We start from the raw sequence: 22557 nt of genomic DNA on the forward strand, positions 1-22557 counted from the left end.
ATTATGTTTTTAAGGTCAGGACCCTTGTTGAGCAAGAAAAGATTAAGAATATTTTATAGATTTTAAAACTACATGCTAAATAGCTTCATTAGATGTAGTTGAGAAAGGGAAAAAGGGTTTTAGATGTCTTGAAAGACTAAAGAAGATAATTGTCATTTGAGATGTGGTAAATCTATTGCAAATACCAATCATGAACAAGGGATAAAATCGGAGGGAAGCTTTCTGCTCATCTCGTTTGGCTGCTGAGTCATACGTGTTAATGGAAAACGTAATGCCTCAAAAACAGAAAGGAAAATATTTCCACTTTAAAACTGCGGTCACATGGAAGTAATCTCAGATTATCTGCAAACAAGTGTGATTATCCAAAGTTTGCAAAGTAGGTGCTGTTTTCTAGCCTGCATGTCTTCTGAGGGCAGCAAAAGAACCACTGTATCTGAAGACAAACTGCTTTTGGCAGCATGCGTCAGAAGTCTGTGTTCACTGATGTATGAGTGATGCATGTTGTTATGTGCAGTGAGGTAGTGGGCTCTAAAAAAATTTAGCAAGTACCATCTATGAAGAAATGTAATGCTTCCCACTTCAGTGCTGCGTAGGTCTGTTTCAGTGTTTTAAGTGTTCCTGTTATGAATTGTTGCTTGTACTTCTTGCCAAATAACTGCCACAAATGAGGTACACAGCTGAGATCTGCACTGCATTGGACTGCAGTGGTGTACTATGGCTGCCAGCCTTCTCCCTGTGTGTAGGTGTTCCATGAGTTCTTCCTCTTCACTGGATCCTTTGACAAGCTGAACTTAGCATTTATTTTGATCACAGTGGTAGTTGGGATGAGCAGATTGTGACTAGATCCAGTAGGTCATAACTAGGTCTCACATTTTATTGAGCTAGCTGGAAAAAGGAGCTTACACAACTGTCAGCACCATTCTGGAATTATCTCTGTTACTGTTTTTTTCCTCAATGTATTTTCATTCAGAGGGACTACCAGAATGAATTAAAGACCGAAAAGTCCCTGTGTTTTCAGCCCTTCATCTTTATTAGTCTTTAACCTCATAGTAGCAGTTTGTTGTTAGTTTTTTAAGTGATTTGTGGGGTTTTTTTGGTTTGTTTTATACAGAATTTGACAACTGAATTTGCATTATTTCAAGCAGGCTGTTGAGCACACAGCTCTTTCTCTCCAGTTAGAAGCTAGATTTGGATCAATGGTAGCAATTAAAGATTGTCCAGTACTCAGTACTGCTGTGCTGTCTTGTCTCTGGACTCTGTTTGGATTGCATTTGCAGCTCTTAAATATGATGATTCAGGAACACATCTCAAGAGAAAATTTACCTATGCAGCTGACTCTGTTTATTCAGTAATGGGTAGCATTTTTCTTTCAGAAAAATAGGTAAGTGGAAACACTGTTTGATTTCATTGAAGTTGTGACTTAGGTAAAGCTGAGTTCCAGACTCTCTGCTGGGGGCTGGTTGCTACCCACTGGGTAAGGCTGCCCAGGGCCCCATCCAACCTGGCCTGGAGCACCTCCACAGATTCCCTGGGCAGCTGTGCCAGGGCATTTGAATGAAGAATTTCTTCCTAATATCTAATGTAATTTCCCCCCTCTTTAGGTTAAAGCCACTTCCCCTTGTCTTCTCACTATCAGACTGTGTAAAAAGTTCTTCCCCCTCTAGCTTGTAAACTCCCTTCAAGTACTGGAAGGCTGCAGTGTAGGTCTCCCTGCAGTGTTCTCTTTTCTGAACTAAACAAGCCCAACTCCCCTACCTTTCTTCACTAGAAGGGTTTTCCAGCCCTCAAAAAACTTTGATTCCATTCAGCCTTGTAATTAAGAAATTGGTCTTCCAAAACATAATCTGTTTCCAGCAGCCAAATTTTAATACTGCACTCCAGAAGAGTTTAAAGAATGGATATTTTGCATTATTACGCATTACTATGTTTTGTGTTGTTTCTTTTTATAATTTCTTTAGAATTTTACGATTATTTATGTTAAGATGGGATACCCTCGTTTGCCTGTGGAAAGACAATGTGAATTGGCTCCAACTCTTCTCACTGCAATGGAAGGGAAACCCCAACCACAGCAAGACAGGTATAAATGCGTATGCTTGGAGTAAATTCTGTTTGTATTGTTTTAATAAAGTCATCTGTATCTTTTCCTAGATTTCTTCTTCTGTGGTGGTGTCTTCACAACAGAAAATGTGAATTGCTGTGTGCTAAATGTTTCTAGAAAACTGCTAATTATAGACCTGCAACTTAGGTTGAGGTGTCCATGGAAAAAGACATAAAAATCATTCCTTCATTTATTCTACAGCACTGTTGCAGTATAGAGGTATTTTAAAAATAGTCTTGCTGAAAGGTCTTGCAGTAAAATCTTGCTGGTGTTCCTGAGATAAGTGTCGTGATATTTGTTTTCTTTGGGAGCATGGCTTTACCCTGGTCAACAGGCAAGTACATGAGTAAAAGGGCCTTTGGGAAATTTGGGTATACCAGTGCATAAATACCAGAACTACTTTGTGTAGGCGCTTTATTGAAGCTGAACAGCATCAATCAACGTCTGCTGTAGGCTGGTCAAACTTACATCTTTACATGTCTTATGGATGACGTTGCTATAGGGTGTGCTTTGTGGCATAATGGCAAAACACTGAAGGCTGAAGAAAGGTAGTGACTCTGTCTTTCCAGGTGTGTGTGTGTGTGTTTATACTTGCATACTTCATGGTCTAATTTAAACACAAATCCTGATTTATATCCTGTCTTACATTGATTAGTAGGCTGAGTATCAGAGGCCGCTGGATTGAATCATTTTAAGTTTTGTTAAGACCTTTTTTTGCTACTAAGGATAGTATCTCTTCTTAAAGACATATCTCTCTGATGCTAAGAATAAACTGTTGTGTTGTTGTTTTTTTTAAATAGTTGCAGTAAATGTAATTGTTTTTCAGCCTAATGCATCTTCTAATACCAACCCTTTTTCACATGAAATATCCTGCTGAACCACTGAAAGCAGCAGCTTCTCCATTTAATCTTGCTGAAAAACCAAAGACTGTACAGCTGCTTTTGGACTTTATGTTGGATGTTCTTCTTATGCCTTATGGGTAAGTAAGAGTTAATGTCAATGCTGTCCAAGTAACGTTGTTGTCTTGATGTGTGAAACATCACAAACTGTACCCTTGGAAGCTTAATTTAAAATGCACTGTTATTTCCTACCTCAAATGAAATTGACTACATATTTCAGGATATATATATTTTTATATATAAAGCAGAGTCTTTATTTTAAGAATGAGATCAACACTTTCCTTACTTAAAAAAACATGTTTTTTCTGGTTAATTAGATATTATACTGCTCTGTCTTTGACCTCTTTTGGGATAAAAGTGAAGTTATGTGGCATACACGCTACCTTTTAAATAACTACATCTTTGAAATAGAAACCAAATCAAAATGTTTGAACTTGTGCAGTTGAGTTTTGAGTCTCAATCCTCCAAGGTCATAAGTAAGCATAGTCTAATACTTCTACTTTTCAGAACATAACTTTTAATGAGAAGATTTTCTTGGATCTGAAATGGAACTGTAATGGTGTGCCATGTTTCTGAGAGCAAGAATAATTTACAGAACAACTTGAATTTAGTGCTTACTATTAGTTAGGAATCTTCTGGTATCTAAAATCAATACTTCCTCAGAAGTTATTTTCTACCAATTTTAAAATGTCTTTTTATTGCTTGAAAAACTTTTGAAGTAAAATAGAAATAAGTCTATCACTGGAGCAGATTTCTTTTTCTGATAGATCATGGATGCTGGGAGGATCTTTTGGGCACCTTACTATCTTATATGCAAGTGGAATAACCTACCAGAGTGACTTTTTAAATTGTGATCATATGATGTTTCTCCATGCAGCACTATTGGAAGGCATGTTCCTGTCAGCAGTTTGAGGCCACATCTTTGCCATTTGAGAGTGTTGAGTGTGGCAGATGAGAGTTCTGAATGCCCAGTCTAATTCTCTGCTCTCAGCTTGCTTTCGTCAGTTTGCCCAGGTTTATGCTGCTAGCTTCATTTCCCACACTGATGTGTCTGTAACTTCAGGAGGTGAAGTCCTGAGGCATTTTAATGTGACTTCAGTTCCTTATGCTTTTGTACTTTGGCCAAGCATGCCAAATAATTTTTAAATACTCAGAGAGACCATGATGTTAGGGGAAAGTAGGCATCATTTTCTTTCATTTTCTTTTCAGGAAGAAAAGTGCTCAAAGAGTGTCTTCATCTAGCCTGTGGCTCTGGTTGACCCTCTTTTTAAGTCTTACTCCCTGGGGCAAGATGTTGCAATTGCTGACTGCTAATTTATGCATGGTAGAACTTGCTCAGTCATTACCTGTTTGTGAATTAGCTTTGCCAGTTTACATGTGGTAAAACAGCCAGAAAGCCTAACTTCAGGGCTTTAAGGCTTAAAATGAACTGTTTACAATTATGACATCAAAATTTCTTCTTGCAGATTTAGGATGAACATCTGTCCTTGCTGTTGAGACTGCTTGCTTCTGTTTGTTGTCTGTGTACTAAATGCAGAACAAAGAGTGGCCGTCTGGAGCAATACAGTTATTGTTGGTCTCTTCTACAGTTTTGATGCTTTCTTGTACTGCTTGTACTGAGCTAGTTTCCAAGTGTACAGGGAGAGGCAGGTTGATTTTTGCCAAGATATGCAAATATTCATAGAGTTGCTAAATTTGCCAGTCTGCAAAATGACCGAGCTCTGTAAACGTAACTTTTCTTGTCCCAGCACTAAAACTGACTTTCCCTATATGTGTGTTTTTGTTGTCAGAAATTGCTTCCTGATACTTTGCTGTGTTGCCCATGTCATTATTTCCCTTAAGAAGTTTGAGGTTTTTCACAGAAATCATACAAATGTTGCAAAAGCTTCTAATATAACTTTGCCAAGTCTGGTACTTTGTGTATTGACTTAATATTGCAGAGAGAATTCATTTTGGTTTGTAACCTAAGGTGCTTTCCCCAGAAATGCAGGTGGACACTTCTCTTTCTTAACCAAGTTATTTGTTGTTTTGTTCATGATTTCGTTTCTTTTCTCCAAACAAGTGTAATAAGATAGTGTGTCTCAAATGATTAAAATTCTGTCTTGTGTTAGAGTTGTGGATTAATTAAAGAGGAATACATGAAGTTGAATAGGTTATTTGTATTCCACCCATTCCAGCCTCCAATTCAATCAGCAATGTGAAGTGGTAAAGCCTCTAATGAAACTCCATTCCATATTTAGGTACGTACTGAATGAATCTCAGAGTCGGCAAAACATGCCCTCAGGCCAGGGCTCTTCATCAGGTACTATGGGAGGTCCTGGAATCCCTCAGCCGCCTCCAGGGATGAGCTTTTATGCAGCTAAGAGAGTAATTGGAGATAGCCCATGGACACCAGAGCTGCTGGAGCAGGTACTTACAGTCACAGAAACTGACTGGGGAACTGAGGGGTGGCAACCAGGACAGCTACATGCAGAGCAAGAGAAGGAAGGAAAAATTTTTAAGCTAATTCTGGTCAGGTTTTCATTTGCTTGAGCAAACGTAGTGAGTAATTTGGATGTGGTGCCTTAACAAACATTCCAACAGTGGGTTAGAGACAGGTGGTGCCCCCCTCACTCTGCCAGCAGTTCTCTGAGCTCGTTGGGAAGCAGGCATGACCACAGCATACTGTTGCATCTTATTCTTGAGATAGTAAGGTAAAAAACTTATGCTTTGAAACTTATGCCCTTTTAGCAGGTGTCAGCAGAGTTTCCCTGATCAGTATGCAGGTAGTGAGCAGCAAGTAGTTGCTTGAAGGGGTGCAAGAGAATAATGCTGTTGAGAGCATATGAACTTGAATGTAACAGGCAAAAGCTGGCATTTCAGACGGTTGGATTGCTGTGGTTATTTTTACATATGCTTTCATGTCGTAAAACTGCATTTACCTTCCACTTTGTTTAATAGTGTAAGCTGGGAATAGTGAAGTTCATTGAAGCGGAGCAGGTGCCGGAACTTGAAGCTGTTGTACATCTGGTTGTAGCTTCCAGTGATACAAGACACAGCGTGGCCACTGCAGCAGACCTTGAACTGAAGAGCAAACAAAGGTACAGATCTGGATATTTAGAAAAGATGATGCTATTGTTTCTAATAATGCTCAGTACAGCTAACGTAGTGCTCCAGAGAGGCTGTGCTCTGAGGAAAAGAGGGGCACTGTCCCACACACAGCTACTGCCTATTCCCATGGGCGGGGATTTGTAGCAGTGTAGCTCAGTCTCACAACTGGGAAAATCAGTAGACTCTGGAGCTGAAGCTCTAACTGCAGTCATCCTTGGTATTACATTTTAGCCGTTTTCTTACTCCTTGGTTTCCACATTGTCCCGTGTGGTTTACTATTGACCTGTAAGGTCTTGGTAAGTGAATCACTGCTAGTCAATATATACAGATACTGCCTTTCTTGGAAAAGAAAACTTTCATTTGATTTAGATAGGAGGTAAAGCGACTGTAAGTGTGAAGTGAACTGTAGTCTAGAAAGCTTGGCAGCCACCATTGTTTGCATTTTTGCTTGTCTGCAGTTCAGCTTTCATCATCTGTGGATAATGCTTCTGTCATTAACTGTTCATGAGGCTAGGAAAATTGCTGTTGATAGTGTTTGCTGAGTCACTGACCATGTGAAGTATGTTGGCTCATGTTCCAAGATGTAGAGTGAGATAGATTTGTCTTTGGAAAGTGTGGGTAGCTTCTCTATTACTAGAAGCTGAGAGCTACTTAACTTGGAGTCAGTTATGTAATGTGAAACTGTCTCCATTCAAGTCTGTTCATGCGCCTCAGAAGCTGCAGGGGAGATGGTTCTACTGTCTGGAGAGAGGTAGGACAGTCTGGTGAATTCTGTTCTTTTACTGATTGTCTCATCTTTCCTTTGGTGTTGGTATTCTATATCTGGAAAGCAAAGTATTTGAACAAAACACGTATTAATATGCAATGTTGAGTCTTTTATGAGAAACAGAGCATATTTCACAATTCGCTTGTTTAGAAATCAGCTGCTTTCCTGAAAGAAGGAGACAGTTGTCTTCCTCAAATATTTGAAGTATAGATGTCTAAATTTGTTTCCTTTGCTTATTTTGTATATTCATATGTGTTTGAAACAGTCTCTCCAATAGATAGCACCAGCTAAATTGAGATATTCTGAGAAAAGTCACCAGACAGAGATTTAGATTCTTTCAGATCTGAAGGGACTGTATTGTGATTTTTCTTACTACTGTGTTCTGTGTGTAGAATGGATATAGACTTAATCAGTTTCCTCACATGCGTAGAATTCTGCTGATAGATCCATGGTGTATGAAAAGCTGTACGTAAGCCCACAGTGTGCACTTGCAACCTGAAAGGCCAACTGTATCAAAAGAGGGCTGACTTCATCTGAGAGAGGGAGGTGGTTGTCCTCTGCTCTGCCCTCGTGAGGTTCCATATGGATTACTGCATCCATGTCTAGGGCCCCCATCTCAGGAAAGATGTGAAATGTTGAAGCAGATCTGTTGGAATGATGGACAGGGACCCTATCAGGGAATGTAGCGAGAGGACAAAAGGGAATGGTTTTAAACAGAAAAGAGGGGAGATTTACATTAGGTGTTAGGAAGAAATTCCTCAATCAGAGAGTGGTGAGGCCACTGAGAAACAGTGGATGTCATGTCCGTGGAGGTGCTGAAAGGCAGGTTGGATAGGGCTTTGAGGAACTTGGTGTAGTAAAAGTTGTCCCTGCCCATGGTAAAGGAGTTGTACTAGATGTGGTCTTAAAGGTCTTCTGCAGCCAAAACCATTCTATGATTGTATGGCTGTAGTTATCATGTAGGCAAATAGATGGGTCTTGTAGACTGTGATTAAATAATCCTAGGATTACAAACAACCTCTTCAACAAAACACCAGAACACTGCAGCTTATGAATATGGAGGCATTTCTTAATAGATGACCATTTCATATTCAGTCAGTAGATTTCTTTATTGGACAAGAAGTGTACATTTCTGATGTCTTATTTAGTCACATTACTGCAATTTATAATTGGGATATGTAATCGCGTTCTTCCTTATTATATGCTATGTGGGAGGAGTGGGTAGAAGTCAAATCTAATTAAACTCAACTAAGAATAGAAATGTGATGTGAAATGTAAGATGATTTTTTTTTTTTTAAGTAATTAATGTTCAGAATCCTAAGTTGATGTTTTATGTGTTTTCTTCTTTAGTTTAATTGACTGGAACAATCCTGCTATCATCAACAAAATGTATAAGGTGTATCTTGGGGATATACCATTGAAAACCAAGGAGGTACGATTTATGTACAGAGTTGTATACGTACTTAATTTCTGGAGTTGTAGTTGCCTTATTTTATTTGTTAAACTACGCACACGTGTTTCTTAGATCTGTCGCTTCCTTTGATCTCTGCTTTCAATGAATGTTTGTGCTGTTGATTATTTTTTCTCAAAGAAATGTCCCAATTCATCTGAGTTGCAGAAGATAATTTAGCAAACTTGAAAGTACTGCTGTGCAACAATGCCCTGTCTTATTTCAGCTCTTTTTATGACAGGGGTCTGTTCTGAAACCAGAAATGAAACGAGAATCAGTCAGCACTCGTGTTAAATTAAAGATTGTTCCTCATCTTCTACGATCCAGACAAGCTGCAGAAACATTCCCAGCCAACATTCAGGTAACATGTATGTTCCTAAGCTGCTCTTTCGAATGAGCTTCTTGATAATAGCGGTGCTTGAAGCTGGGGAGTTAGAAAATCTTTGAAATGAGACTGGACACTTTCTGATCTGTTCCATATTTGGTCTGTCCAGGTGGTTTATGATGGACTCTTTGGTGCAAACACAAATGCAAAACTGAGAAGTCTGTCCCTGCAGTTTGTGCATCATATTTGTATCATGTAAGTAATCAGGAGTGCACATAAAGTGTTCTAACATTTTGCCTAGAAGCCACCGTATTTATTAAATATATAACCTAACTAAGGTCGAAGAATACTACTATAACTCATAGAAATTAGGATGGTTTTTTTTCCTTTAATCTTAAGAATAATGGGGCACAGGGGTTTTATGTGTGCTTGCCCATGTTAAGCTGTGATTTTGCAAAATTGAGGGGAAATAAAAGTGATATTGACCAGTATATTTTTAAGGGATGCAGAAAATTTCATGTTCTTTGATATTTGTAATTTCAGTTGTCCAGAAAGTAAAATAAAGCCATTAGGCCCAATGCTTCTAAATGGACTTACAAAGCTGATCAATGAATACAAAGAGGTAAGCTGAAAGGTTATTTTCTTATAGAACTGCGAATCTTCATATACATACAAGCAAAAGACAAATATCTTTATGGTGGTAACAGATAAATCTTTTTATTTGTATGTAGTTGCCTGAGGTGGCTTTCCATGGACACTTCTTAAGTTGTAAGGGAAGAAGGAAATATTTTAAAAGGTTATATATTATGAGATAACTGTTTTATTTATTTAACTGCTCTGGATAGGTGCTTGATCACTATTTCCTAGATCTTGGGAAATAATAGTGTTGGTAATCTAAAGAGTGAAACAGAGTAGCATCCATTTCCTATTAGTCGTTACTTTGAAGCAAACAGACCTCAAGTTCAGGTACGCGTTCCATTTTGCCAAGCATTTATAGTGTGAAACTGCTGGTAATACTTTCCTGTTTATCCAGTGAGAGTATTGCTATGGAAATCATGTTAAAAACAGAATTGCAAGTGCTGCTCTGGCCCAGACCTCTGTTGTGCAACATTCCTCCTTTCGCTGGTACCTTTGAACCATTGGCTGTGATCCTCTGGCTTGAATTGGTGTTTGAAGGTGTGAATCTCCTCTGCCATTGTGAAAGACATGAAAAAGGACCGATTAGGAGGGAGTAAAGGCATGTTTTAATACATGGAATTGGTCATGTGCAAGACTCATTGCTCAGACAGCTTCCCTTCTATAAAGCTAGTGTTCAGGGTCTGTGGAAAGTTTCAGTCTTCCTCAGGTACTTTTCGTACTTTTGCCAGATCTTCTTAGTTACCAGCCTCAAAGTAAAACCCAATTAACTGAGACCAGAAGAAAGATTTGCATTTTGTCACTGTTTCTAATTTTCTGTTTCTTTTGGAAAAACATGTTCTCTTGGTTCCTATCTGATGTTTTTATCCTTTGATGTCATTACATTCCAGGATTCATTGTCCATGAAGTGCCTGCTTGAGCACTTTGGAGACAGGATAGAAAATAAATGTTTAATTAAAGAACATTTTATGCCTTTATGTATTTCTAGTTTTGCTGAGTTACATATATGTTTTTTTTATCATTTAAGGATTCAAAATTGCTGTCAATGGCTTATTCAGCAGTTGGAAAACTCTCCAGGTAACAGAAGTGCCATTTAAGTAGTGGGTCATTGAATAGCTTTTTTACAGAAATGTGTTATTTTATCAACAGCAAGCCCTGAACCTCCTGCCAGTTTTGCAATTGAGTGTACAGCACAGAGAAAAGCATTCTTGGTAACTATGGAGGTGTAAAATAAAATATGCATTTGGCTGATAGCTTCTTTAGAAGTGATTAATGGCAGCTCATGAATAATGTATAGAATTTATAAAATGGTTCCACTTTGTGGCTTGTCAGAAACATAAATTTAAGGAATGTACAGCAAAGATTAGAAGGCATGTGACTGGACAAGTGGTATGTTCAGTGCTTTGCTGGTGATCTAGTTCCTTTTCCCTACAATATTTTGATTTCCAACTGTGATGAGGGGTGTTCTGCTATGTGGTGGAAATGGATAAGATAGAGCAGACTATCTGTACTGGCTGTGTTTTGTTTGACAGTTAAAATACAGAGTGAGGGAAAGATCAATAAAAAGTGAAACAACTCAGTTTAAAAAGCCCAAACCTTCATGAATGAAAATATCTTGTTTCAGCCGAATGCCTCAACTCTTTACCAAGGATATAGCACTGGTACAGCAGTTTTTTGAAGCTTTGTGCAAGGTGGGTGCTGACGGGGTTTTGTGAAATCATCAGTATTTCATGCTGGTTTTGCTTAGTTCTTGTCACTGTACACTGTAAAGTAACAGAAGTATGTTTTCTACTGTAGGAAGATGCTGACACAAGGCTTGCCATTCAGGAGGCCTTGTCTATGATGGTTGGAGCATACAGTAACTTGGAAGGAGCCCAGCGTACTCTGATGGAAGCTCTTGTAGCTTCTTATCTAATAAAGGTATTTCCATTCATGTCAAAATTAAGTACCTTAAAATAAGAGCTGTGCAGTCTTCTTTTTCCTGACCCTGTGCCTTGACTTCTTTTGCAACGTACCTTGTTTTCTTGCTGAATGTAATATTCTGCCATGAAATGTTTGTAATATGTTGCAGTGGTGGCTGGAGGAAAGTTAATGCAGTTTTCTGTTTGTGTTCTGTTTCACAAAGAAACAGTATCTACAACTGTGGTGTACCTCTCTCATAGTCTCCTCCTAAAGAGATTTGAGACACTAATCCAGACTTCACTAAGTGTCTTGATTTTCCTCAGGATTCTGCAGAGGTCTGGGCCTGAATTTTTAGTGAGTGGCTTTTGTATATTGCATGTTCATGGGTACTTAGGGTTACTGTTGAGGTATGTATATTTCCAGCTGTTGCACTAATAGCTGTGTAAGGGACTGTTTTCATGGTGATTGCCTATGTACTCCAGCAATCTAGGTCTCCAGGCAATACCATTCTTAAATCTGTTTTAAATCTGAAGCTAGCAGAGACAGTGGTCTTCTTGAATCAGTGTTTCTGATTGTGTTGCTCCTGAGCAGAGTTCTCTTTTTCAAGGATAGATTATATGTATCATTCTTCAGTTCTAAACTGCTTTGGTGAGACGATTCAGATATGTTAGAATTAGTGATAACTCTGATTTGTAATTCCCAAAATTGTGTGTGTGTTTAATTTACCATTTAATTTCCCACTTGGGCATATGTGGGAAGCTAGCTTTTCTCCATTTCCTGCCATATGAAGAGTTAGCAAGAGCAATGTCTCAAAAACTTACAGACCCTTTCGTGTTAAGTTGGTGCAAGAGGACAGAGTGGATGATTGCTGATAAACACAGTGGTGAGTGCAGATCACTGGTGTTCATTTACAACTTGGCCATATGTTTATCTGTTCTCTTTAAGCCTGAAGTTCAAGTACGTCAAGTGGCTGTGAAATTTGCTAGCACAGTGTTTCCTCCAGATCATATCCCTTCCAGATACTTACTGCTGTTAGCAGCAGGAGACCCGTAACGTTCTTTTTCTTATTAACCTTATTTTTTTCAGTTTAAATTATTTTCATCCAATTCACTATCCATAATATATATATATATATATATAATCTATATATATATAAAAGATGTATGTATATATATATAAAAGAAGTATGTATTTGGATTAAATGTGTATTTGTGTATATAGATAGATAATATAAATGCCTGAGAACTAATGTACTAAAAATCAAATACAGTTACTTGAAAATTGTCCTCTAACACAGTGGCATTCTTAGTAGTCCTGTGGACAACTGTTTATGTTTCCTATGCTGTATTTGGCTTGAATTCTTTTTCTTGTTTCTGGTGAACTGCAGCATTCAAAGCCAGGTTGAATGGGGTCCTGAGCAGGCTGATCTAGTGGGTAGCTACCAGCCCACAGCAGGGGTTGAGCAGGGTGGGCTTTAAAGGTATCTTCCCCAACCCAAGCCATTCTGTGATTCTATGCTAATGATCAACTGCAGTCACAAAGTCAAATGTGTAATAGTGCTTCTGGTTACCTTTACAGTTGCCATTATTTTTTTACCTTGTAAATTGTGGCAACCTATTTTTTTATCTTGGATTTGTAGAGAGTCTGAAACAGAGTCTGCTTTCATACAGGTTGCCATTTGCTGCTGAAGAGCAGGTGAACTGTTAAATTATAGTAATCATTTCATTCACAGCTATCTGTTCTTGTCACTTAAATGTCTTTTTTTCTCCAGCATACTTAATTGCTCCATTTTTTTTTTAATTCGTGCAGCTGTTGTATAACTAAGGAAAGTTTAGCAACAGAGAAAGCGACAGAGCAGTTTGTTGCAGTGTCAGTGCTGTTTTAGGTGTTGACCTTCAGCTACATAGGGAGCAATAAACCTGGTTGGTGTCATCCAAAGCTTATAGATAGGAAGTGATGAGGACTTCCATCCTGTCCCCCACTTAGAGTCCAAGTAGGAAGATAGGCAAACAAGGACATGGGAACTGGAATCTGAGTGTGATCATCAGTAGGATCTAAGACATGCAGAGCTTGTCTGATCCAGACTTTTTAATGGCAGCTACTCATCAGTGCATTTTTTCTTCTCCCTCTGTATAATAAACAGTATAAAGTTCCAGTGCATACTTTCTTTCCACTTCATTTCAGAAAGGCATTTCTATTTTAAAACTGATTGCTCTTGCTCAGTTTTGAGATCTCATTGTTCATTAAAGACTGTTGTTCATTTGTTCTGTGCAAATAGCATCTGTTTCTCATCTTTTCTCCTGAAAGGCGGGAGGAGGTACACGGAGAAGCCCAGCGAGTGCTGAGAACGTTTCCTGGTAAAAATGAAAAGGAGAGTTCTGCGAAGCAGATGCCTTCCTTCCCTGAAATGGTTCATTATATTCAAGAGAAGGTAAAGTGCTCCTGTTCTACTAAATGGCAAGACTGATACTTAAGCATGTAATAAGGGTGAATTTTTCCATCCCTATCTCCATTTCCTCTATCTTCTGCAAGGGTCAGAATTAGTTCAGGTCAAGCTGTTCATCTTCACTGCTATTACGAAAACCAGAGGCCATACAAGCATTATTTTGTGGCCTCTCGGAACTCCAGCAGAATGATACTCCAAAAACAGCATCAATAAGTTAGCCCTAACTGTTGGCCGTGAGAAATTGCCTGTGGTGGTGTTGACAATCTAGTTTGTGTTACACAATTCTGTGGATAGTACCTCTGATAAGCTTAAATAATGTAGAAATGTTGTGAAAGTTCTCTAACAGTACCTTCTTTTTTTATCTATCTATGGTTCAGATTTTAAATTGTTTTTTCTAAATGTAAGAAGTATAATTTTGCATGAGATCCGTGACAACAAAACTCTCGTAGATGAGGTACTTTTTTGTGAAATTTTGTGCTTTGCTAGTATTATACTTTGTTGGTATTAGAGGTATATGAAGGTTTAGGTAAATACTTATATCCAAACCACTTCTTGTTCAAATAGATTTTTAAAAAAGGAAACAAAAAATGAGTTTTAGCACTAATAAGTGCCTGTTTCATGTAGTTATTTTAACTTCTTTGACTTTTGTATTGTCACTAAGTGACATTAACGATTAACCTAGTTTAATCACTACAGAGGAAAACAAGATTCCCTCTTTCCTAGGCATATTTAAAACTAATAATTTCAAGCACTTCTCAGGTCTTCCTTCAATGTCCTGAAGATACGATAAAAATATCTTTGAGGTCCATTCCTTTGGTTAGGGCTTTTAAGTGTTAATTTTTCACATATCATTAACTGTGTGAGTGTTAGAGGTGTTTGAGGAGTTTATATGAATTGCTTAGCACAGCAGGCCAAAATGCAAAATGCCTTTCCTGCATAAGTTGCTGTCCTCTTCTCCCTCTTCACAAATTGCATTTTTGTATTTTAAAGAGTAGGACTTTATCTGCCGAGTTTGGTTTTAAAAAAACAAACAAACAAACACTTCTCACAGTAATCTTCTGGTTGGAAGTTTGAGGTATTCTATTTCTGAATTTTAAAGCTTTTTCTTTTTTTTTTTTTTTCTTTTTTCTCCCTTCTCTATGGGCAAAAAAGAGTACTGTTCCTCCTCTGGTCTCCCCTGCAGCTCATGAATTGAGAATTTCCACTTTTGAGTTTTGTCAGGAAGGTAAAAGTGATGGACCTGCAGTACACTTCAGGTCATCTTTTCAAGTTTCCTCTGCCATTATTGTTCTCTTGTACATTTTCACTTGCTAAGTGGAGGATAAACAGTTGCATCAGCAAAACTTCATTGACCTTTCCAACATCTTTGCTGTACCTGGGTCTGAATGTTTCACTCTTAATATACTCTGTTGTGTAGGCCTCTCACCGAATGAAAACTCCAGCTAAATATATGACGGGAACTGCAGCATTGCCTTTCAATCCTGCCATGTTTGGAGAGGTAATTCTGCATTTACTTCCTTGGATACGTTTACTGTTATTTATTTAGAGAATAATATAAGAAGCTAGTAGTTAGAAAGTAATCTCACATTCCAAAATTTCCACATATAATCAGTTGTTGCAATTAACTTCTCTTTATCTTATCCCTCTGTCCTTAAATAGAGAGGTCTGAACTGAATTGTCACAAGGGGTTGGGAGAAGTGTTTCTAGGAGGGCTGTCCGACTGCTTTCTGAAGCATATTTAGTGTTGCACCTTCTCAGAGGAAGAAACTGGCAATCCTCTGCTTAAGCCCTTTTATGTTCTTTGGGGCCATTCATTTCATAGTAGATTTCCTGGCTTCTCAACTGGAGACAAGTTCAGATGTGATGCAATATCTATGTTAGTAATGTGCTGAGTTGCATTTGGATGCCTGTCTGATTGGTATTGGGTGCAAGCTGACCTTCCTCCAGGCAGGTTGCAACAGCTTGTAAAAAACAAAAATAAATTAAAAAAAGGAAGTGATCTGAAGATTTCTTGCACCTTGTATATGCACCTGTATCATTGCTAGCTATTCTGTCTTAAGTTCATTAATTATTAACTGTCTTATTTCAGTTATGTTGAATATAGTCTATTCCTTGCTCTTTTTTTGTCTCCTTCTTAGTTTCCAAAGTGCTCTTGCATTCATTCGTAAGGATCTTTTGTTTTTCTCTGCTCTACTTAGATAGTCCTGTACCTGCGGATGTGTCTTGCTCACAGTGCAGGTGTGGTACCAACCTCACAGAGCTTGGCAGATATGCAAGACCATGCCCCAGCCATTGGACGTTACATACGAAACCTCATGTCTGGCAACCACATATCTTCCTCTTCCACTTCTTCTTCCAAAAGTGCAGAAACCAATCCTGTACAGATATATATTGGCCTACTACAGCAGCTGTTAGGTGGTGTTGGAGGTAAGAGCACCATCTTTATGAAATCATTCATTAGAAATGAGTGCCCATTGCTTTGAATTGCAGAGTTGCAACACAGACTATCTACTCTTCATTGTAAACATGCTCCCTTCTATGCTTCTGAGTAGGTGAGGTAGTAGGACAGTAAAGTCTCAGCAGCAGCTGACATAGTGTTATAAAGCTGTGAACCCACTGTCTACAGCAGTTTCCTTGCCTGTGAATATTGTCTTCCTCCTCCCGATAACAAAAATCTATGACAATTGTAATCTTAAAGCATTTGAATGCCTTCAGAAGAAGTTTCTACCACAGTGTTTGCTACTATTAATTTATCTAATATCCCTAAGAAATACAGTACCCTAACATTATGTATTTTTTGTTATCCCTAGTGAATTGTAAGCAGGTACTTCAAAATACCTGATACTTTTTACATTTTTTTATTGAGGATTGTTTGATTCTTGTAAATAACCTGATTCTTTAATTCCTGTTTAGGTTTGCCAGTCATGTATTGCCTTCTGGAAGTTGTTTCAGTGTATCCAGAGAAGCTAGCCACCAGATTTGTAGACAAAATGGATTGGATAAGGGTGTGTTGAAACCTGCTGATTTTATTTTTTTCTGTAACTTTTTTGGGGGAAGGCACGGGGAGTGAGGAGGGAGCATGTTAGAGACATTTGGCATTAGCAAAATCAAGCATTTTCCCATGGTGAAATGGAGCTTAATTTGTCAAGTATACACTTAATTTCAAATCTGTTACTTTTACCTGGACTGAACACCACCTCATTCAGTGTTATAGAGGGCAGAGTAGGAAGAAGTATTTTTTGATTCTTTGATGTTATTGTTTTTGTTCATTTACTTATGCAATCTGTGTAACATATATTAGTGATCCTTCTGGAACAGTCAGTCAGTATTTCCCTTGATCAGAAATCTGCTGAACAGCAAAAGAAAACCAAGAACATAATTCTGCAAATTTTTGAAGGAACTGTATATAAATGGGAATGTTCCAGTTAGAAGATGCAAAAGACTTATCAGAAAATGAGATTAGTAGGTCTGTAATTTTTTTAGAGCCTGTCCTATGGAATGTTGTTTTTATGTTGTTTGCTATTTTATTAGCTCTGTACAAAGAGTTGATAAACTGAAGCCTACGGACATATTAAGCCAAAGAGAACTCACCTTTGTTTGAATTCTTTTCTTTTCATCCTGTTTAAGCATCCATGATTTGCTAAACTATTACAGATTGCCACTTCTTCTTTTTGGGGAATCTGTCAGCAGAAAAGCTTAAAACGTGTTCTAATTACTTGTCATGCTGAAACCTGCACTGCATTGAATGCAGTTTACTTCACCTCATTTAAGTCCAAATATCACCCTCAAAGAACAGGATTAAAAGCATTATCCTCTTCATTATTGTTTCTCATTTGCAGGAAAACCTCTTTCTTTGATCTCACGTCCATTTGCAAACTTCTAGGGATGGTAACTGATATGACCAAGTTTCCAGTTGTAAATCATCCTTTGTAATTTCACTGTGCCAAGTGGAGAGAACAGTTCCAGGAGCTTGTTAGAAGTCAGCAACATGATCTGATACATGTTTTCAGCTGAAATTGGAGTTATATTTCAAGAGCTTGACAGATCTCATATCTTGTTTGTTGTGTTTTTTTTTTTTTTCACTTGGCTCACATCTGTATTACTTCTGATGAACTAAATCATTGAAAGCTTAAAGTATGAATTTTTCATGTGAGTGTGTTGCATTATACACATAATCTAACCTTTGCCATTAGTTCCATCTTATCAAATGGTCCGAGGCTTCAAAAATTCAACCTTTTAACAATTTTAAATGTCAGATGATCTCTAATACAAAATGGATAAATTTACACTGTGATTTCCTCAATGCTGTGCTTTTTTTTTTTTTTTGTGTGTTGTGTTTAAGTGATTTGACCTCTACAGATTTTTCCATTTGATTAATAAAAAAAGAAACTGAAGCCTGTGGTAGACTGGGGGGGGAAAAGTGTTTTTGCAGTTCTGCAAGTTTGGTGGGTTTTCTTGTTTATTTCTTTTTAAGTTTCATGTGGATGTGAAATATGGAAGCTTTTCTCTGAAAACAAAATTCAGCAAAGCATTCAATCAGCTATTTATCTGAGAGTTAGTGAGTACCCCTTCTGGGGCTACTGGTAATATCCCTGCTAAAGTTTAATGTGCAATCCATGCTTTGTAGTGAGTGCTTTGTTTCTTACTAAATAATAATACTCTGAGTTTAAAGAATTAAATGCTGTTTATGCCAGTGCACGGCTGTTGTAGCTGTAAGGTTGGAACTCTGCATGAACACTAGTTGATTCCATGTTTTGTTTCTTACTAAAAATCTCTTGCAGGGCCTGATGAACACAAACAAAGAAGAAATGCGTGAGCTCGCTGCCCTGTTCTATTCTGTAGTGCTGTCTACAATGTCTGGAAATGAGCTTAGGGCCTCTGTGGAGCAGCTGATCAAGATGACAAAAGACAATCATGTAACTACCTTCCTTTGTTTGCTTCCTGCTGGGCTTTTCAGTGTCATGTAACTGGTGGGAAATCTGAACCCCTTACAGTGTGTTCTGGATGTATTAGCCTTAATCTGAGTGAAAAATTAACTAGCTGGCTTCTAGCTGGGTTTTGGAAGGGAATTTTGCTGTAGATGAGTGGAACAGATTTCTAAATAAATTAATACCTGAAGCTGTTGTTAAGTTTAATAAGAGGGTTTCTTGAGACACTTCTCATAAAGTAGAACCAGTTTAGTCACACACTTATGAGTTTTACTCCCTCAGATATACCTTGTCTCACTGATTGCTAATAGAGCAAACTTCTTATCACCAACACCTTCCTAATTCCATATTTCTGGGCAATTTAAGGCACCCACAGACGGAGGAAGATCTCGTCTTCTTACTCATTCCCCTTCCCTAGCTAACCACTGGCCCTACACCATCTCGTTGCCTTGGAGCTTGGTTGAAGCCCAGCTTCTTCTCACCCCATAGGAGACTGCTCAGCAGCCCTCCTCCTCCCCTAGCACTGTCTCCCATCCACATGGTGGGTTTTTTTTCACTGTTTGTCCATCTCTCTCCACTTGTCCATATCTTTCTCCATTTTTTTTGCCACTTACAGAGTGGGGAAGGAGCTGAGAAAATTTCTTATCTGGAGAGATGAATAAGGGGCATATTTCTTTGCCAACATATCTTGAATTCTGAAAGTGAAGGAAAGTATCAGTATGTCTAAGTCGCATTTTCCCAAAACCTTTTAATCTCATTTTCTCTGCAGAAGTTAGTGAGGCTTCATTTTACATTTCAGGAAACAGACCAATGCTGACAAGAAATTTTGGTTATTTTGTGTATTAATTAACAGACCTGGTTTGAGTCTGGCCATGATGCAAGGCCACATCACTGCATAGCTGTAAAAGGGTGCAGGTTCTGGAGTAGTGAAGCCGGCTCCTTTCTGTCCCAGTGGTCTGCTTACCAGTAGGCTGTGAAGCCATGGCTGATTTTCTGTAGACTGTGGTTTACAATTAAGAGCACTGTAATCTTAGAACAACAAAATGTTAGCACAGATTTTTGCTGGTTTCTTGTGAACGTACAAAAACAGTTCAATCTGTGCTGGTAAGAGTGGCAGAGATCTTCAGTGGTTCAATAAGAACTGCAGTGTAGGTGGCTTGCTACATATATATAGTATATGTATAAAGGGGAGAAGCACCCATCTAGATAAGTCTGTACTTAAAAATCATGGTGTTTTTTTTTTGTTTGTTTGTTTGTTTAATTTTTATTTTTTTCCTGGCCTAGCCTCCAATGGGAAGACTTTAGGACTGTGAGTTCTGATGCTAAATTCTAAGTCTGTCCTCCTGAGTCTCTAGTAGTTTTGTTAATTTATCCTAAAGGACTCCATCAGAGAGCACTAGCAATATCAAACTCTTGTTGTATTGTATGTAAGATCTCAGCTTTCTTCCCAGCTGGCTCATCTATGTGTGTTCTTAAATCAGCGCTTTGTGGAAAGTGTTACTTACTTTGAAAATGAGATTTTTTGCACTGTTGGTGTTGTCTGTAGAGCCCGGAGGTCCAACATGGATCCTTGTTGGCTTTGGGATTTACAATAGGAAGGTACTTGGCCAAGGGGAAAATCAGAGCAATGGAGCTACATGACATAGAACAGCCAAACACTGCAGTCATGCCGGAACAAGAGCAGCTCATAAAGTCAACAACAGAGACAATAGGTAACTTCCACCTGACACTTTGCTGCATGTAACAGTTGTTTGTAAACTTCCCCAGACTGAGGACTTCTCTGAGATGTTCGGTCCGTAGATGCTGTTAATCCTGAGTTCACTTTGTATGATAGAATTTACATTCTATGAAACTACTATGTGATGAGTGTATGGATATAACCCTTTTCAGCATGAGTTAGATGGACTCTTTGCTCACTGACCAACAAAGCCCAATGAGGAGTGGTGCTACTGCCAAGATTCCTCCCACTGTCTCCTCACCTTTTGATTTTGTTGGAGCGTAATGCTTCCTACCAGTTGTAAAGGAAATAAGCACCTTGCTACTTGTTTATTCTCTGTTAGATAATAAAACATGATCCAAGTCATCCTGTTTTTCTCCTGTAGGTTCTTTCCTGGACAGCACCTCTCCCTTCCTTGTGGTGGCTGCTTGCACTGCTCTCGGAGAGATTGGCAGAAATGGCCCCTTGCCAATCCCCAGTGAAGGCACAGGCTTTACAAAGCTGCAACTTGTTGAAAGTTTACTGGCCCGAATCCCTTCCAGCAAGGAAACAAATAAGGCAAGATTTTATAACATTGTTATGGTTCTTGTTCATTTCTGGAATGTATTACCTGTCCAACTCAGCCTTGCTTTTTAAAGAATTCACTACTGAACCTGTTTGGACTAGTTGTTGGCTTTAGCAAGTTAGATTTGGAATAAGTGTTTTCAGAATATCTAGTGTTGTCCAGCAGTTGTTTGTGTGTGCTTTCTATATACCCAAGCAGAAGCTTATGGAATGAAAATTATAAAAACGGATAATTTTAATTCAGGGAAAATGGGAATGTCTTCCGGAGAATAATTGTCAAACGTAACAATGACATTTATTTTGCTCTGTGTCATATGGAAAACTGTGTTTTGGAAGAGAGGAGCAGCAATTAGCTAATAAGTCTATTGCATATCTAACTTCAGGTACTGTAAGTGAAACTTTAGTAAGAAGGTGAGTAGAGGTTTGAAAGTGTATTTTCTGAACTTACAGGAAGATAATACAATTGTTGTTGGTTTTCTTTGTATTTAAGATGAAGGAACGAGCAATACAAACATTGGGTTACTTTCCTGTGGGAGATGGAGATTTTCCCCACCAAAAGCTACTGTTGCAAGGTTTAATGGATTCTGTGGAGGTGAGAAACTAGCGTATTTTCATCAGTATTTCTGTTTGAGTGTTTTTCTGTGTATTCTGGAGACAGCTTTACGAAGAAGCTGTCATCTGTAGTGCTTCTAACTTTGTTAAAGCTGGAATGAAGTAGAGAGCTAAGATGGGTTTGGGGCATGTAAAATTCTAAAATGTTTTATGCCGCAGTTTAAAAGCTTGCCTGCTGAGATCTGTGCCCCAGTCTTTGAGATGAAGTATGTGTCCCTAGTTCAAGGGGACTACCTTTACACAGTAAATATTAACAGCTTTTAGTAGTGAATCCATAAGTCTGTATTTTGGCATTCAGTATATCCTACGAGGTGGTAATATAAATACATGTTCTTTTTCATCAGAAGTACATCTGCTGGTGTAACTCACTTGAATTAGAAGCTTTATTTATAGGAAGATCTGTTGTCAGCCTAAGTCCACCAGTAGTGCACCGCATTCTTTTGCGGTACTGCAGAGCTGCTATACGTATTTCCACACTGCAGGCTGCAAAATTAAAACTCGGGGAGATTTTTAGTATCTTTCTTTACAGCTTGTTTTTATCTTTCTTCCTTGTTCATACTGGCATAGAATTCAGCATTGTAGAATCATTTATTGAGTATGAAACAGACAGAATTTGCAGAGTTTTTGTCCAATGTGATTAAACAAGCAAGAATAGCAAGAACATTGTGTACACATCTACAAAATCATGTTTTTGAGTGCTGTGTTTCTGACCTGGAACTGCTCAGGGACATTACAACTTCCTTTATAAAATATCTACTTGAAGGGGGAAAAAAAACAACTGAAAAACAGCTTATTTTAGATTGCAGGAAGCTAAAGGCTTGCTTGTCCAGATTATATGAGTGTTTTGTTCTTACGGAGAGTAAGGAGAGCAGTGGTATTAGCAGATATAGTAGTCAGTCCTTAAGAGATAAAGATTCACCACAAAGACGGATAAAAAAATTAGCAGAATTCTACATATTCTGTTCCTCAGGGCTTAAAGAAATAATGGAAGGAAGACAGAGAAGTAAAGCAAAATTTCAGATGTTTTCATGTGGGAAAAAGATTGTTCATTTCTTAGAGTCACGGTAACTTTTGTTAATGACAGGTGATCTTGTTTAAACTTTGTTTTGATCCTATCCCTTTTT

General features: G+C 38.2%; 1 protein-coding gene across 1 annotated transcript in view; it reads left to right on the forward strand.

Moving 5' to 3' along the window:
* Nucleotides 1-22557, forward strand: part of ECPAS (Ecm29 proteasome adaptor and scaffold) — a 57871-nt gene that overhangs the window by 11149 nt on the left and 24165 nt on the right. Inside the window, exons 4-23 of the mRNA XM_010726144.3 lie at nucleotides 1959-2077; nucleotides 2925-3077; nucleotides 5238-5406; nucleotides 5938-6077; nucleotides 8204-8285; nucleotides 8545-8664; nucleotides 8798-8883; nucleotides 9172-9250; nucleotides 10292-10341; nucleotides 10889-10955; nucleotides 11062-11184; nucleotides 12112-12215; nucleotides 13474-13597; nucleotides 15030-15110; nucleotides 15811-16039; nucleotides 16526-16617; nucleotides 18394-18528; nucleotides 20087-20252; nucleotides 20643-20815; nucleotides 21312-21413. Of these exons, the coding sequence (XP_010724446.3) occupies nucleotides 1959-2077; nucleotides 2925-3077; nucleotides 5238-5406; nucleotides 5938-6077; nucleotides 8204-8285; nucleotides 8545-8664; nucleotides 8798-8883; nucleotides 9172-9250; nucleotides 10292-10341; nucleotides 10889-10955; nucleotides 11062-11184; nucleotides 12112-12215; nucleotides 13474-13597; nucleotides 15030-15110; nucleotides 15811-16039; nucleotides 16526-16617; nucleotides 18394-18528; nucleotides 20087-20252; nucleotides 20643-20815; nucleotides 21312-21413 (2394 nt within the window). The remainder of the gene's footprint in view (nucleotides 1-1958; nucleotides 2078-2924; nucleotides 3078-5237; nucleotides 5407-5937; nucleotides 6078-8203; nucleotides 8286-8544; nucleotides 8665-8797; nucleotides 8884-9171; nucleotides 9251-10291; nucleotides 10342-10888; nucleotides 10956-11061; nucleotides 11185-12111; nucleotides 12216-13473; nucleotides 13598-15029; nucleotides 15111-15810; nucleotides 16040-16525; nucleotides 16618-18393; nucleotides 18529-20086; nucleotides 20253-20642; nucleotides 20816-21311; nucleotides 21414-22557) is intronic.

The sequence above is a fragment of the Meleagris gallopavo genome, chromosome Z (genome assembly GCF_000146605.3).
Source record: "Meleagris gallopavo isolate NT-WF06-2002-E0010 breed Aviagen turkey brand Nicholas breeding stock chromosome Z, Turkey_5.1, whole genome shotgun sequence".
NCBI lineage: Eukaryota > Metazoa > Chordata > Aves > Galliformes > Phasianidae > Meleagris > Meleagris gallopavo.